General features: G+C 38.0%; 1 protein-coding gene across 5 annotated transcripts; it reads left to right on the top strand.

Annotated features, from left to right (window-relative positions):
- Nucleotides 1–517: 517 nt before the first annotated feature.
- LOC101739918 (P2R1A-PPP2R2A-interacting phosphatase regulator 1) lies at nt 518–17,809 on the top strand. 5 transcript variants are annotated; one of them, XM_038010515.2, is made up of 5 exons: nt 762–902; nt 9,610–9,751; nt 9,964–10,078; nt 11,462–11,661; nt 12,289–17,809. In XM_038010515.2, exons 3-5 carry the CDS (start codon nt 9,983–9,985, stop codon nt 12,602–12,604), a joined length of 612 nt encoding a protein of 203 aa, XP_037866443.1. In that variant the 5' UTR covers nt 762–902; nt 9,610–9,751; nt 9,964–9,982; the 3' UTR covers nt 12,605–17,809. The 5 variants fall into 5 exon arrangements, with proteins under 5 accessions (XP_037866441.1, XP_037866442.1, XP_037866443.1 ...); XM_062668388.1 differs by lacking the exon at nt 762–902 and adding an exon at nt 959–1,148; XM_062668389.1 differs by lacking the exon at nt 762–902 and adding an exon at nt 962–1,148 and having other exon boundaries at nt 11,477–11,661.
- Nucleotides 17,810–18,260: the final 451 nt, after the last annotated feature.

Genomic DNA, 18,260 nt, shown 5'->3' with positions numbered 1-18,260 from the left:
TTTTTTTTTTTTTTTTTTTTTTTTCAGGTATCACCACCCTGCCTATTTCTGCCGTGAAGCAGTAATGCGTTTCGGCTTGAAGGGTGGGGCAGCCATTGTACTGTTACAAATGAGGCCATAGAACTCATGTCTCAAGGTGGGTGGCAGCATTTACATTGTAGATGTCTAAGGGCTCCGGTAACCACTCAACACCGGTTGGGCCGTGAGCTCGTCAACTCATCTAGGCAATAAAAAAAAAAAAAATAAACCATTAGTGTGCTGAATAGTCGATAAACCAATAACCGTAACTAAATTTAAAGATTTTTGACGTAAAACGCGTTCAAAATAGTTTGCATCAATTTATTCCCTTTGATTAATAGTGTGATCGAGAAATACTTGCATTGTATAACACTCGTATTTTTACTAGATTTTTGATTTGATTTCAAAATAAATGGAAATTAAATCTTAACAATAAATATTTCTTAGAAGTAAGTGGACACAATATCCTCTAAAATCAATGTTTTGACAACATTTGCAACTATCAGAACGCTGCCTTATTTCGGCGGTTTGACAGGTCAGCTTTGAGCCACTTTTTTAGCTTCTCAAGTATTAGCGTATTTTCGTTTTTATTTAGAATATCTTTTGATTTACCTGTAATAAATAATGTATGGGTAGCTTTAACCTTAAAGTCCGATAATCTTTAAAACGTCGGCAAGTGCACTTGCAGTGTTATATAAACTATAGAACGAATCATATCGGCGATCCGATGCACATAGCTACATAGTACGTCAGTGCACGAATGGTGGCTGTAAGATAATGGATGTGGACGCTCCTAACATATTGAAAAGGTGCAGCAGCGCACCTCTGATCAATGAGGCGGCCTCCACAGCGGCCACGTCGCTCACGACCAACACGACACCCAGGTAAAGTACACATTGATGCACACGCCTCTGTGGTTCTACATTATGGTTGTTGCTATGCTGCCTGCCTATTTTTGACAGCTGCTCAGGTCGTCAGTGGGTGCTGTACCCGTATTTAGCCGTGTTTGTGTATTATATATCGATCTTTGCAATCAATTTGGCATATAATGTTTTGATTAAGCATGACAGCTGTGAGACAGTTCCAGTCGAGTGTTACGACGTGTTAGACGCTGTGTTAGTGGCTTTACAGTATGTTTTCTTTTTCATAAAATGTATTTTGACAGATTTGTTCTGAAAGCAAGCATTTAGTAGGTATTAGAAGTAATTTGTTAATTGAAAATAGATTAAATAACAAAGCTTAAACTGTTGGAAGTAGTTGCTTTAAAAAAAATTGGTTTACAGTTGAGTTACTTCGAAAACCAATAATATGCATTATGTTTTTATTGCCACACTGCATTATATGAAAACCAGTTTTTTTTGAAACCGAAAAGTACATATTTTATTTTTGGTTCTCTTTAGCACATTATGGTTACACACTATTACCATAACAGCGTTACATGGTATGCATATACAGTTAATATTTGTAAAGATACATTCAACATAGAAAAATTAACTTTATATCTATATTTGTAGTAATATAGAAGATTATTTAGAAAAATATATTCAAAATACAAATTATAAAGAATCTCATTGCAACTAAAATCACACTTCATCAATCAACAGAAAACACTTTTGTTTAAGAGCCTGCATTGGTTATACCTCAGGTTTCATCTTGAAACTTGGATTAGGGCATTTATATTATGGTGTCAATTCACTGATTTTCTCAGAGTATTTAAACCATTACATTGCAATCAGCAACCTATGTCTACTAGCAGTAGTGTGCAATATGGATGGTGGTAGCTATCACATTGTGGTAATAATGGGCTACATAAACAACTAATATTGAGTAGGACATGAGCTCACCTGTCCATCTAGAAAATGAAGAAGCTCATGTGTCCATCTCACCATCATCCTCCTCAACTTACAAACATCGCTTGCTGAATAAAAGCTGCTTAACTATATTATATTTTAAAAAAGAAACATCACTAACTAAATTAACCTTGTCACAAAAAAAAAAACATTATTTATTATCATTATTAAAAATAAAAATAAAACTAATAGATAAATTGCATATGCAGAAAGAACATTTTCATATTGATTAAAAAGATATTATTTTTATTGTTTATGAATCTCTATACTTACTACAAGTCTGTTGCTTGTACCAGCTCTGTATTTTGTGGCATTCTAACTAGGAGTATCCTAATTATAACATTTAACTTGTCCTAATTAATAAAAAATCCTATCATTTTCACAAACATTTCCTGAAAAAGGATAATTTCTGGAAGGCAAACCTGAAAAGTAATGAACTTCACCATAAAATAATGTTAATATGCTAAGCTAAATTTCATAACATACATGCATAGTCATTTGATATTTTTGCTAGTGTTATGGCATTGATCATGTGCAAATTTCTATCCCTTAAAATAATTTTGAGAAACTTAAGTATGAACTAGCCAGTTTCATATTCCGTATGCGACCGATCTTAGGCCGATATCATTTTCGGCCTAGATCTAACCCTAGATAATTTACTTTAAAACTTAAAACATACTATATTGACATTCTGTATGTTCCATGGGGAGTGCTCTGAGGAATTGTTTGAGATGATCCCATCATCTAGTTTTTACTATCGCACCGCCCGCCACCGGAGTAGTGTTCATCCATACTACCTGGATCCACCGAGTTCATACACAGTGCGCTTCCAGAGATCTTTTTTGCCACGTACCATCCGGCTTTAGAATGAGCTCCCCTCCACAGTGTTTCCCGAGCGCTATGACATGTCCTTCAAGCGAGGCCTGTGGAGACTATTAAACTGTAGGCAGCGGCTTGGCTGTGCCCCTGGCATTGCTGACGTCCATGGGCGACGATATCTATTCACCATCAGGTGGGCCGTATGCTCGTCTGCCTGTAAGGGCAATAAAAAAAAACTTTAATCAAGTATATATGAGTCGTCTATTATCAAAGGCGGCAATCTGTACATTTGGACAAAAATTTTTTATTGATATGTCAATACAGATTTATTTGAATATAATCGTCTCCTTCAAAGAATACAGTTCAAAACCTGCATTAAATAAAGGTTAATAGTTAACCTGTTATTTATCTAAGATGTCGTTCCGAAGAGTTTTGTGACTGCTAATGGAATACAAAGTCAATAATTCGTTTTTCTGATTTACCAATCATTGTCCAAAAGTCAGATTGCCGCCTTTGATAATAGTCTACTCATATGATCAGAGCTATAACTTGATTGAAAATATGTATATAAAAAAGCCCAGTACCACCAATCGGACATGGCTAGTCATTAAAAATGAGATAAAATATAAAATCGCGTGCAATGTTCCACTTAGAATCTCGATCGAGATATTTATCATCATTATCACATACAATATTCTGATTGCAGATGGTGACGTTAATGAATAAATAAAATATTTTTGAGCCAATTAACTGAATGCATTTGTTGATAACGCGTGTAGTCAAAACATAACATGAATAACATGTTTTGTTATGTAGCGTGTGCAGCGTTTAAGTGGATTTAATGAGAAGATTCAATAGCATTGTTGGTATTTAAGGTCTGTAATGTAACGGATGTCTGAGCAATTCTTCAGCGTGCGGATGAGGAATGAGAGGAATTTGGAGAATGCCAGTGGATTTGCGACTAGTGTAGGTTTAAGGGGCCCCTATCAATATGCATTACGCTCACCTCCTCCGCATTCTTTTCCCTGCTTAGACAAATTTCTTAACAACCTATTTGTGCATCTTTACATGGTTTGTTCAAGTTTATAGAATAAGTAAGCTGACGTAAAACTCGAAAGGCCATAACTACAATGTATTGTTCCCGCTTGGGATGAGCAGTTGAATCCGATTAATTAAATTATAATATCAGAGGTCATACGATCATCTGATAATAATATCGAGGGGTGAAAGGCTGTTTGGTTTAAGCGACATTTCGCTTAATATGCGACATAAAATTAAACAATTCGATGTTTCTAATTGAATTTTAATTAAGTTTACTCCGTTCAAATAACTGAAGAAGTTTTGTTTTAACGATATTTTTCCGAATTTTAAACTTTCTAACCGGTGGTAGGACCTTTTGTGAGTCCGCGCGGGTAGGTACCACCACCCTGCCAATTTCTGCCGTGAAGCAGTAATGCGTTTCGGTTTGAAGGGCGGGGCAGTTGTAACTATACTGAGACCTTATAACCTATATCTCAAGGTGGGCGGCGGCATTTACGTTGTAGATTTCTATGGGCTCCAGTAACCACTTAACACCAGGTGGGCTGTGAGCTCGTCCACCCATCTAAGCCATAAAAAAAAAACTTTCAATGGCTCTCCTGTAACATTTGCAAAAATGTCGCTAAAACCAAATAACCTTTCACCTCTCGATATGCAAAAGGTTAATTGAGACCGTCAGCGCAAAAGTGGCCTAAGCTTATCATAGTTAGTATGGAGATAATGAGGTTTGAATTTACTTTTACACTGCTTCGTAAGCTATAATAACACGCGCAAAAATAATGTTTAATGATATAGTTACACTATGGGTGGTTTTTCATCAACATTTATTATGTTTCAAATGAATTGCAATATAAGAGAACGAATGTGAAAAATTGTGGGTTAGGTCAGTTTTGCGCTGACGGCCATAATTACCAGCGGACACGGATACGTGACCTCGGCCACTTCTAGCTGCTGATACTTCACTACATCCTCTTAGCTCAGCCTTTCCCAAAGTGGGCCATGACGCCCCCTCGTGGACGCTGCAGGCCTAAAGGGAAGGCGGTAAGTGACCCAGAGAAAAAAGGGGCCTTTGTGTAGATGCTTGGGAGGTGATTTGTAATTTCATCTAGGAGGATTCTTAGACACCGACTGAGCTGTCGATATAGTGGTTTTTGAGTAGGTGAAAAATTGGGGGCGCTAAAAATAATTTATTCTTGAAGTGGGCAGTAGACAAAATAAGTTTGAGAACCCCCGCCTTAACTCAATCATAGCACTAGTATTTCTGTTTTTTTTTTTCCTTTTCATATTTTTAGTGCTCTCTTTCCCGATTCTAATTTTTACTGGTGTTAGGTATTGTCAGCCCGCACGAGTATCAGATCACGTACTTTTGGCGCTGAGCATTCGTGCGTTTTGATCTTTAGGAATAGATTAGGTAGATAGCCTTATTCTAATTTTTTTATTTTACTTACATCCTTCAGTCACGTTTTGCAGTATTGTTTTTTACTTTGTAGTTCCTTTTTCGTTTGTAAATAGAATGAATGCCATTGTTCAGAAGATAAGTAAATATTGTGGCACCCTAGAGCTCTTATTGAAGCGGAGGGATCTCATCCTTATGATGCATTGTTTATTTTGTTTTTTAAGTTCTGAACGAATGATTGACACGATTGTTGTTAATGTAAATTTAGTCTACGCACTTTTCTTTGCACATAGAAATAAATCAAACTTAAATAAAGGCCTAGCAGTTTGCTTGACTGGTGTTTTCATCGTCACATTAAAATTATTCCGGGAGATAGAAGTTCGTTTCGCTTCCCTTATGTAGTTTTATCGATATGTAGTCGAGGGTTATGTTACCTTAGGGCAGCGGTAAAATTAAATATTGGGGGGTAAAAATGAAACTTTTGCGAGTACAAAGTATATTGAAGTGAAACTTCTTTAGAATCGTGAAATTTTTAGTTATTGTTTTCTTTTCAAAATTATCATGGGGGCTATAATATGAAAGATACTAAAAAGAAGCGATTTCGTTTTTTTTTGTTCTTCGCCATGGGGTAATATCAACTTCACAAAAATATTTTGGGGTAATACCTAATTAAAAAAGTTCCCCGAGCGCTGCCTTAGAGTGAATAAAGCTGGTGTCACAAGGATCGGGAGTTTCGGTGCCTATCTTATAACCTTATATTTGACTAATAATAACAGGGCAGAATGCTGTCAGAAGGTCTTAACTTGGACTTCTCCCATTTAAATACTTTCACGGTTAACTCATTTTAACCGAATTCAAAAAAGGAGGAGGTTCTCAATTCAACTGCATGTTTTTTTTATGTTTGTTACCTCATAACTTTTGTCTGGGTGAATCAATAATGATGATTCTTTTTTTTATTAGAAAGCTGATGCTTCCCGTGTAGTCCCATTTCAAGTCATAAGTCCAGTTCTGATAATGGTGTCCATGAGAAAACCATATAAGTCTTAAATTTGCATTAAGTACGCGATAACTAGATGAATAACTCAATATCACGCCAAACGATTTCGATGATTATTGTTTTTAGTGTATGATAATTTGTTTTGGAATATCTTTTTTTTTTCTACTTGAAGTCGGTTTTTGTTAAAGCATGTCTATTTACAATTATTATCATGATTTTGATTCATTGTTCTACTTGTATCAACGACCTGGCGTTAAGCGATTGCCGTATAGACATCATAAAATGAAAGCTGTCTCTGAGACACCAGATCGATGTCTATTGTGTTCACAGATTAAGATCGGAACGCATACTCCCTCTCGGTAAAAATAGGCGATATGGTGGATACTAAAGATAGTCGATACATCGGAAACTCAAAAAAGGAACTTTTTTTTTTTTAAGTAAGAATAGAAATTCAATATTCTTCAGTTCAGTGTTCGCATTTAATTGCCCGTAGTCATAACAGTAATTGAAATTGATATTGTGTTCGAATGCTATTGTTATTCGCTATGAAACGTAACGGCATCTTGTTTTGTTTGAATCGTTGTATCGTATTAACTGTTTTGTAATATGCGTTTTGCATTCGATTATACATATTTGAAAACGTTTCAATTTGTCGTTGCATGTTCTAATTCTTGCTACCGTATCATGTTTCGTATTTATACAAAATTAATTACATCAATCCGTTTATTAATAAACGTAAATTGAATATTGTTTCCACCAAATAGCATTAGTGGAACAGGCTCAGGGGCGTTGAAAAGTCTTAACTGCCAGACCCATAGACACAGCCCGCCTAGTTTCTCGCCGGATCGTCTTAGTGGGTCGCGATTCCAATACGGTGGTGGAAGCTGCGAAGTACGGCTCTTGCTAGGATCAGCGTCACGGCGTAGCTGGAATAGTCCCTTAGCGAAAAGGTACAAAAAAAAAACTGGAAGAAAAAAGTTTTTTTAGAGCACCGTATAGCCTAGCCTAGCTCACAGTCCCCCTAATGTTAACACAGTACATAGCAATCACAACGTGAATGCACCCATCCTTAGTGAAGTCTCAGTTCATTCATAGTTGGAAAGACTGTCCCACATTTGATTGACATGGCTTGCGGCAGAAATAAGCTGGAATTTGTCACCAACCCGTTCGGGACATCGGAAGCTCTCAAAGCTCTCAAAACGTTTATGTAGTTGATGGCTTTGGCACAAGATACGGTTTTTAAGCCGCTTCACTCTACCATCTAATGAGCGTAAAAAACATTGTTATTCAGCTAGTTTCATGACCAATGGAATCTGTTAACTTAGAATTCGCACATCCAGCATCCAATTGAACAGGATATTAGCGTCGAGGTGGAATCACGTGCATCCTGTCCGACTATCAACTCGTACACATTCACATCCTCTTTGGAAGTTCAATTACGCGACAATTGATGCGGCCTTTTCACACGACAAACCAAAATATTCCTTTGGCCACGAATTGATTGTATATTTGTTTCTGTTTCGACATATCCCTTGTCTATTGTGTGATCTGTATGGGGTATCGATGCGAAATCGCGACGCACCTCTCATACAGTGTTCAAGGTAGGGATTATGGGTAGAGTTCGCAAAGTAAAATGAGTTAAATCGTATACTTACGGACATAAGTCTCAAATTAGGTTGGAGCAATAACTTGGGACGAGGAAATCGCATACCTGCATACATTTCGATGAGCCTGGCAGACGTTTGCCTCGATATTATATGACGCAAGATAAAATTATAATATCGTAGTTTCTCGGTCTAGAGGATAAGCCCATTTCCGATTACTTAATGTCGTGTTAAGAATTTTCAATTCACAACGTTATTTTTGATAAAAGCTTTCACAAAAGCTCAATCTAAATTGTTTTGTTACCGCGTCGATTGATGTTGGATGCATTTTTAGCGAATGTGCGTGCTTGTGATGCGCACGCAATCCTAATATACTACGTAAACCGGTAATGTAGAACTAATTGAGTCTGTAAAGTGTTGGAAACAAAAGAATCGTGTTACAATATGCCTGAATCGTACTGGAATCCACTTTTTTTTCCTACCTAAGCTGACGGTCTAGCTAGAGAGACCATCTCAGCGTGTCACCTGATGTTGTTGTTAACACAAACCCTAGCGAGAGCCGTGCTTCGCAGAATGTACCACCGGATCGGAAACGCGATCCACTGAGAAGATCCGGCGAGAAACTCAGTGGGCTGTGTCTGTGGGCTAGTTTACTCGCGGAGCCCTTCGTCGCAAGCGACGGGTTCGACAAGCAAAGGCTCCCGGCGCTAAACGTTCACGACTAACGAACACTACGCATCTTTTTTCCTCTACTTAATCGTTGGTAGCCTTTTTTTTTATTGCCCTTGTAGGCAGACGAGCATACGGCCTACCTGATGGTGAGTGGTTACCGTCGCCCATGGACTTCAGCACTGCCAGGGGCAGAGCCAAGCCGCTGCCTACCGCTTAATACTCTCCACAAGCCTCGTTTGAAGAAGGACATGTCATAGCGCTCGGGAAACACCGTGGAGGGAAGCTCATTCCATAGCCGGATGGTACGTGGCAAAAAAGACCTCTGGAAACGCACTGTGGATGACCGCAGTGGCTCCAGGTAGTATGGATGAACTCTACTCCGGTGGCGGGCGGTGCGATGGTAAAAACGAAATGCCGGTATCATCTCGAACAATTCCTCAGAGCACTCCCCATGGAACATACGGTACAAAATACAGAGGGAACCGAAGTCCCTCCGCAGACCCAGAGGTTCCAAACGATCCGTGAAGTTGCAATAGCCTAAGGGGCTATTGCAACTTCGCGCAGACCAGTAGGTGAGCTCACGGGCTCTAGCTGAAAGTGAGAAACTTAGTGGGCTGCTACATCGTTTGTACAGTACATAACTAAGATTTTCAGGATAAAATGAAAACATAGGGAGACGGCTGGGACTTCATGGGTCGCGAACGCTATACCGCTATTCACAGTCGATCGTTATTGTGTTATGCATTAATAATAATAATAATGAAAAATAGCAGTTGGGCACTGGACGGAGGCCAAGTGAGACGCGGGGAGAGTGCACACTAAGTGCACTGTGTTTTTCTACGGGTTGCATTTGCCCCAGTTTCGTGTTTGTTCCTCGCAGTAGACTGACGTCCGAACGCCCCAGTGTTTCCTAAATCTCAGTGCTTCTAAAACTTCTATAACCAGGACTGGGCATTAAAATTTTGACTCACAAATACAGAAGCTTTCGACCTTTTTTCCACCCTCCGTTCTAGATTCAAAAATATTATTCAGGTGTATCAGATAGTACTGTCGTGAAGTAAATCAAAAACCTCGTAAATTATTTTGCGACATTTAATAGACGTTATAAAGTATTGTTTTAATATTAATTAATAATTTAAGTGAAACCGTGTGGTCTCATAACGACCAAATTGAAAATTTTGAAATAAATGTTTGCTCGAATTATTTGCTGTGCAGGTTTGTCTGCCTCCTGATTGAGAAATTCTAAATGAGCAAGACGATGTTTTATCATTGAACATTAGGAATGGAAAGAACGAAATATTACATTAAAACGTTGACTCCTACAAATATATCGAACAGATCGCACCGTTGTTCATCCGTAAGTTCATTATGTCTAGATAACGAGATCGTTGATGTTTGAATATAACGGTAATTGTAAAGATGTTAACCTGCTACATCACCTCTGTAATTGGTCGTTAACGAAAACATTATGCTCAAAATTTATTTATTAAATCCTGCATTGTTTAATTAGGAAAGTGCGTAGGTACATGTTGGAGCGCTGTCAAATTATGTGTATAATTATTGTTTCAGGAACACATCGATCTTTAGTATGTTCTCGAACAATAATCTGTCGAGGACGCGACGTTTTAGTAGCGGCAGTTTCAGTCCTATGTCGCATACGCCTCAGGTCACTCACAATATTGCTGTAAGTTGCACAATTTTAAGCCGAGCACAATTTTTAGTAAATATTTATTTTGGTTATATTATCGTAGATGTCCAAGTCGTGCTTTTTCATGGTGTTAAGCGATTGTCAGAACCCATGGATATCAAAACTGCTGCCCACTAGGCAGGTTAGCAAGGTAAAGCCCAGTGCTAGACGAACAGCCATTCTAATATTCAAATCGACACCATTAGGGCTCATAACATCCTCCAAATACAAAGTTTGGTTCGTTTGACCTAAATAATAAAGAAGTACATTTTTTGTGAGATGATCGTCTGGATCCAAAAATGTTTAAAACCTTGTAAAGTTCGTAGAGAATCTCATTGGTAATTGACGAAAAATAAAAAGCTTAGCGTAGCTTAGTAGCAGTAATCGGCAAATGGTGAACCTATCTAATTGGTGTCGCAGTCTTGTAGTAGTCCAAGCGGCTATGCCTTCTAGAAACGTATGGAAGACTCTCGTTGAGACCGAAAGCCTAATATAAAAACGTTGAAAGAACGACTATGAATCTGCAATTTGACACATTTATCAACGCAAATACTGGGTCAGCGGTTAATTGAATCGATCTCGTGCCAGCATTGACTGTATCGGCCACGTGATAACGGGATCAGATTGTGTGTCGACACATTGCCAACTGGCAATCGTGAGCCTTCGTGAACATTACTATGCGGCACAGTTTGAGAATATGCGCCTTTTGGTTCAAAGGCATCTGCGTGGCGATATGGTGTACATACTTTTAAACTTATAACTATATTTTATGGTTACTGGTCGTAGTGTATTGTAAGGTCGCACGGGTAGGTTCCCTCACCGTTTCGCTGCTAAGCCACCCAAGGCTTCGGTGCGAAGGGCTTAGCTGTACTTGTAAGAGTTTGACCTCTTTGTATCAACCAGCTTCGGCACGCGGCCTTATGTAGACCAGACTTTAGAAATTATAAATAAACTGGCGGACCCGACAAACGTTGTTTTACCATATATGAAATTTCTAGGGAATTTCTTCTCTGTGAACGATGAGGGAATATAAAAATAACAAAACCTCAGTCAACCACATAATGCCTCATTATAACAAAAAAAAAATTGGTCAAAAAATAAAAAAATAAATGTTAGGGGTGGGACAATCCTTATCATTTAGGGGTATAAAAAATAAATAGTAGCCGATTCTCAGACCTACTGAACATGCATATAAAAAACTTCATTAAAATCGGTCAAACCGTTTCAGAGGAGTATGTTAACTAACATTGTGACACGAGAATTTTATATATAAGATGTACACAAGTGTTAATTTTGTTCTCGGGATCAAATCGGTTTACTTCGATCGAGGGTCGTGAAGAGAACTCGCATTGAATCCAACAATTTATAAACCAATATTAGCAATTCGAATTCCAGGCCCAAAACGCGTGGGGCCCTCGGTTGGGTCGCGTGAACCAGCTACGGGCGGAGGAGTGCGCTGACGTCAGCAACACGCGTGAGGTCGCGCACGAGCGGGAGGTCCACACCGCCATGCAGATGGGCCAATCCTGTGAAGACCTCACGCTGGCCGGCCTAGCCAACTCCCCTACTAGGATACCTAGGTACTTTTATTGTTGACTTATAACTTTACGTACGATGGGGTGAAATGTTGCGAATATCGCTAATGTCAAGAAAATCTTAGTTTCCTTAACACTACTCCCGCGTTTGCAAATGTAAGTCAGTAGTACTGTGACGGAATCCCAGGATTGCCAAAGTACCAGGTTCCGTCATCTTCGGAAATGCAATCGCAATTGTGCCATTCCTTTTTTTTATTGCTAGGATGGGTGAACGAATTCTCGAACCACCTGGTGTTAAGTGGTCACCGGAGCCCATAGACATCTATAACGTAAATGCGCCACCCACCTTGAGATATAAGTTCTAAGGTCTCAGTATAGTTACAACGGCTACCCCACCCTTCAAACCGAAACGGATTACTGCTTCACGGCAGAAATAGGCGGGGTGGTGGTACCTACCCGTACGGAAGCTGGGTGGCGGCATTTACGTTGTTGATGTCTATGGGCTCCAGTAACCACTTAACACCAAGTGGGCTGTGAGCTCGTCCACACATTTAAGCAATAGAAAAAATGCTACGGAACAATTGCGACTGCATTCCCGCGTAATGCGTATGTGTTTTAAATCGTTCATCTTTGAAGGGTTCCTTTATTTAAGGAATTGTGAAATCGTTCTAGGTTCTCAACAGCGGTGTCGCCATCGTCGACGCGCAAGTACACGACCCGACGGAGCCTGTCCCCGATCGCGATCAGAGCGTCGAACTTCAGTCCGGTGAGTCGGCCCACTGTGCTCATAGGGAAGCGGCGCTGCGACGACGCCGACTCGCCGCACTCGAAGCGGATGTGCACCGCGGACAGACTCACCCCCTCCACCCCGGGCACCCCGGACTCGGACTCGCTCGAGTGCACCTTCAGGCCGGTCTCGCCGCGAGTCCAGCCGATGATCGAGGCCCAGGACCCGCCGGAGAACCACAAGCGATCGAACCCCAGCTAATATTTCGTGATGCAGTTTGGGAATTTCGATCTGTCGATAATCAAGACGGCCGCGTTCTTGTGGGCGCTTTGTCTTAGTTTGTGTGTTTAATAAAAAAATGTAAATTTAATCATTAATGCGTGTAAATTATTTTTAATGTTTTTGCATTTATAATGGATTGCCATAGTATTTCGGGATACGAGCAGTGAAACGTAACAATTGTGAGTCACAAATCGAAATTCCCAAACCGAGTTCAAGCCACGAGGACGTTCTACAATAAAACGTATATTAGGTTTTTAGGTTTGTTCCAAACAATATACGAATATGTAATTTCTAAGTTCCCGAGCGGGATCCCGATTCGGTTTCTGAGTAAAAGCTGAAGCATCTCTCTCTCACACTCTCTCTCTCTCTCGTTCTCCCGGATGTTTTTGTCCGCTCATTTGTTATCGGGTCGCATACATAATTAATAATGTCTTAAGAATAATTCCAATTTTTCATATTCAATGTTTCGTTGAACTCACCGCGTAATGTATTCAAAACAAATCGAGATCGAACAGACAATAACACAACAGAGCGTCAAAGAATAAAAAAAATAGTATTTTTCAGATGGCAGTCAGACAAACTAAACTTATTAATTTCGCCTACCGATTTTATCCGTCTACCTTCAAAATTATCGGTTTTTTGCAGAGATATCAGTTTACTCAGAAACCGTTTTAAGACGAAAACTATAAAAACATCCTCATTCATTTGAACTAGAGCGGGACAGTTGTTTGGTTTTCGTCTTCTATTTGCTTATAAGCCAAGGAATGAACGCGTCTAACCTGTTATCAGCCAAAGCATCTTGTATATACTAGTTGTAAGAAAGTTCCGAGCGAACGACTTTATTTGTATATATAATAATTAATGAATAAAATGTTAGTCGTAAGCAATAATATTATTTACTAATGCGCGGTAAAAGCCTTGACCCGATTCAGAAGATACACGATTATTTCCTCAGGTCTCTGCATTAAGATTAGAGTTTAGGAGTTAGTAGAGTATTAATGTAGAGACAGTTCCTATCGTGTTCAACATTTTATACCAAAAAAGTAGGCGCTGATTCGAAGGAGCCGCCGGACGCATGCCGTCGGACGCACATCGCCGGACGCGTGTCGTCAGACGTCGGGAGCGGTCATTCAACTGTCGGTTCTCAGCTGTTTGTGATTTCATGTAAATTACCTCGCTTGATTAAATTAACTTGATTTTATGATATCCTTTATATTACGCAAAGGGTTACTTAAATAAAATCGTAAAGTTTAGAAACTGAACATTACACAGGGTTTTTATTGCGCTGAACATAAATGTCAATTTGCATTGATTTTGGAGACGAAATAGTCGCGTAGTAATCGTATTTTAATTTGACCGTGTAAAAACAAGGTTCGTTTACATTGAATTGTCGCGTCACAGAACGACTCGGGTCGTAAAATAGAAAAAAAAACTGTTTATTGTAATTATTACAATCTGTGCTTGTGTTTTTTTTTTACAGTCTACGATTTATTTCGTAGAATTATTCCATTTTAATTTAATGATTTTAAAGAAAGTTTCATTTATTATTATATAATTGTGACAATACACGTATTTAACATTTAATTTTTACAATTCAGATCCGACTAACTACCTATTGGGTAGGAACTACATACGGACCTCTGTTGAATTAATCAGGCTAATATTATGTATAGTTAGTACCCGGTGATGTGTGCAGTCGGCTGCAAAATTGCTTCGAAGCATTTAATTCCATTATTATTAGTATTATTTTTCCCCTATCTAAACGCCTATAGGGGCTATTCTAGCTACTTGCGGACGGGTAGGTGAGCTCACGGGCTCAACCTGAGAGAATTTGCTAACACTAGCCCTAGCAAGAGCAGTACTTCGCAGAATCTACCGCCGGATCAGAATCGCGATCCACTGAGAAGATCCGGCGAGAACTGTGAAAATTCCACGAACACTGTTTATTTACAGTATAATGTAGGTCATTAAAAGTAAACTAACATGACGTTGACAATCACCGGCCCGGCCTAACCTTATTTACGCTTTTTATGGAACTACCGTTTCATTCTAAATAATGGTGTATTTAGCGCCAAAAATATATATTTGTCACCTAAATCATATATCAATCAATACACTTACAAGTTTATTATTATGCATAATGATAGTTATTAATATTGACAAACAGAGTGATCTTCTATTTCAACTACTAAAGTACGGAGCACAATCTCTGTGTTTTAAAAAGTATCCGCTCAAAAGGAGCCAATTAAGGTGGCGCCACTGTCGCAAGAGGAATGATTTTAAAAACAGCGCCATAACCTATGAAAGTAGGATACTAAATCACGAAGGAAAGAAACACTTCCTACGTAAATTATAATAAAAATAAATAGTTGAAATTTTCAATACTGTATTTTTTTTAACTACACTAGTTACAATAATATTAAAATTTTAAATTCAACACACTACACTCTGTTTACAACGGCCATATTCATTATCATTTTCATTTCCTAAACTAGCGCTATTTCGGTGAGTCTTGCAAAAACAACTTGCTGTTTACAGGCGGAAACTTTTTCAGCTTGTCCCCTATACAAGATGATCCTCCATACTTCTATCCTCCATCTACTAAATAACTTAAATACGTTTATTTATATTAAAAGAAAATTCCTTGAATTCGAACACTGCGATAGAAAACATATAGGTAATTTCGACGATTGATATTTGTCAAAGTTGATGTTATAATATATAAATAAAGTTACCGGCTGAGTAATGTCTTCTCAATAAAATTTATGGCAGCGTAGGTATCAGTAGAGCCGCCGCGCGATGGATCGTGTCCACTGTAGGGCCATGCGATGGGTTCTTGAGCGAGCAATGTACTTTTGTAGCCGACTGTACAATAAACATATTTAACAGTTGTCTCAATATAGACGTGCACCATTTCTTCTTCTGGAATTTTGCTAATGTACGTAATTTCAGTAATTCACAGAATTGAGTAGTTTTTTTTTTTCAATTTAAATTTATACATTATTGATTGTTATTATAAATACTATACATTCTGTTGCGTCTTCTTAAATTGTTAACGATTAACTAACATCAATGTTACCAATTAAGGAATATGTATAATTTTTAAATCCGATTGTAGGATTGGTTACTGCGCAATTGTAATTTTCATTATGGGAATTAAACAATTAGTAGTTTTAACACTAATCATACCAACACGTTCTGGTACCTACTTCTACCATAGCGGGTAGATAACGGTATAAGACAAGTGCTACTCGAAATAAACAAAACAAACAATAAAAGTATAATAATTGTAGATTAATTGGTAAGAAAAAGGCATGAAGACAAATGTGCAAAAGCAATAAGAAGATAATTATGTGCAGTTTCAATGCGAAAGTTTAAAATGGGTCATTGGTACCCGTAGTGGTATGTTTAGTGTCAACTGACTTCAATCGACACCTAATAGAGCGCGTCTGCAGATGTCTAGAGAAATTAGAAAGAATATTGATGATTATCTTGTATTCAGCAGATGTTTGTGCAAGATTACCTACCTAGTGCATGTCACTACTTCAGTTTTAATAACAGTAATGATTTCTTTTTTAATTACGAATCTTTCGGAGTATCCGTGGCCGAACGTGAACTAGCAGCCACAAGCTTTGTAATCGAGTGTACAACTCGCTTATTGATCCGCGACACCAGTCTGCTTGGTGCGAGTTTTTTAACGTTGTCGATAGCGTAAAAGTTAACTCAAATTTGTATGCAGTGGAACGTTTACTTACGTTTGCCGCTAGGGGCACTGTTCCAACAAAATTCTATATCATAGAAGTTAACCAGTTGGAAAGTTTACCTATGTTTGCGCCTAGGGGCGCTGTTGCAACTGGAGACAAATTTGAGTTAACTTTTACTCTATCGAGAACGTTAAGAAACTCGCACTAAGCACAACACCGAATCTTAGCCTTGCGAAAGTAACGCGTTATCAATGAATTATCCGCCGATTTAATATTAAGTTTTTTTTTTTGTTTTACATTATTTTAATTAAGTTTAAGTATTAGTGTAACTAAACAAAGCCACTTTTCTTTCGAGTTTTTGATTAACAATTGGCAGCTTCTGTGCGCGTTTCATAATTTGATTTCGTGAATTTTGTTGATCCGAAAACCGGTTACTTAATTGTTTAAATTTTCTTAAGATTTATTATTAAAAAAGTGATTCCATTAAATACCAATTTGAAGGTTTTTTTTTTACTTTAATTAGATGCCTGATATATGAATGATGTATGTACATATACGTATATGTATAAATTTAATTAAAGTAAAATTTTAATTCAATATTAGAATATGTAATTTCGAATTGATAATTTTTTTTATATTAAGTCAGATTAAACTACATAAAAAAAAATTTAAGTAATCGGAATATTGTTATAAAAATGTTTTTGTGTTTCTTACCAAATGTAGGTATGAAGCTATTATGAAAATATTTTTAATATCCAATCGTTATTCGTCATTCGTTTCACGCGCTCCGGTAAAAAGTTAATAAATAAGCGTTACCATTTCAAAATAAAAGTAAGGTTAAATTAATTGTAACAATGTTATTAAATAAAATAAAAGTACTGTAAAATTGATTAGATACCTCAAAATAAATAAACGCGGCGAAGTTGTTACGTGCATTTCAATGTAAGTATTTTGTGCTATGTAAATGTACATATTAATTTAGTTGTAAAATTTGAATAAAATTATATATTTTAGGAACGTTGTAATTAGATTCGCGACGAGTCGCATCGCAGTAGCTATGATACTGGGCAAGGCGTGGCCCAGCAGGCTCTCGGCTGCACCGGGCCAATCCCTACTCACTGGCAACACTGACATTTTATGTTCAGTGTTGCCATGTTCTTAGATATTTAAAAATCCATCGAAAGAACTCCCAATACACTCTAATAATTAAAGTTTTTGGGATAATATGAAAAGCTAATTAAAAATAATGTTCGATTCTGTCTTCCAATATTTTAAGCGATTTTGTATCGTTTTTGTCGACCAGTATTATAGTTGCGCGTGGAATTTGTAACATCCTGTAAACACGATGATAGTAGTGATGTGAACATGTGAATAGATATTTTGTAATTTTTGTATGTATAATGAATTGGGAGTGTGTACGAACGCAAAAATTTGAAAATGAAAATTTGTTTTCAGACGTGATTAAATCACATGCAATATTTTTTGTAGTATTATTTCGTTATAAATCTATTATTATAATATGGTGCAGTTAAGAATGTTTTACATCTAATATTCTTAAAATAAAAATTCTATTGAAACGTGATCCTTCTGATATTTAGTCATCAAAACACAATTTTTACATATCCGACCCAGACGACGGGGCAGAGCAAAGCCGCTGTCGCCCAAAACATGTCTTATCGGATTCCGGAACCACTATGGGTGCTTTTGAGCTCTTCAAGCACCGGTCACGGTTTTTACGGCGTATATAGGTGCAAGAGCTCACAGTCCACCTGGTGTTAAGTGGTTACTGGAGCCCATAGAAATCTACAACGTAAATGCCGCCGCCCACCTTGAGATATAAGTTATAAGGTCTCAGTATAGTTACAACTGCCCCGCCCTTCAAACCGAAACGCATTACTGCTTCACGGCAGAAATAGGCAGGGCGGTGGTAC

This window comes from Bombyx mori, chromosome 4 (genome assembly GCF_030269925.1).
Source record: "Bombyx mori chromosome 4, ASM3026992v2".
Lineage (NCBI taxonomy): Eukaryota > Metazoa > Arthropoda > Insecta > Lepidoptera > Bombycidae > Bombyx > Bombyx mori.
The sequence above is the reverse complement of the archived record's forward strand: the minus strand, read 5'-3'. Positions and strand labels throughout refer to the sequence as shown.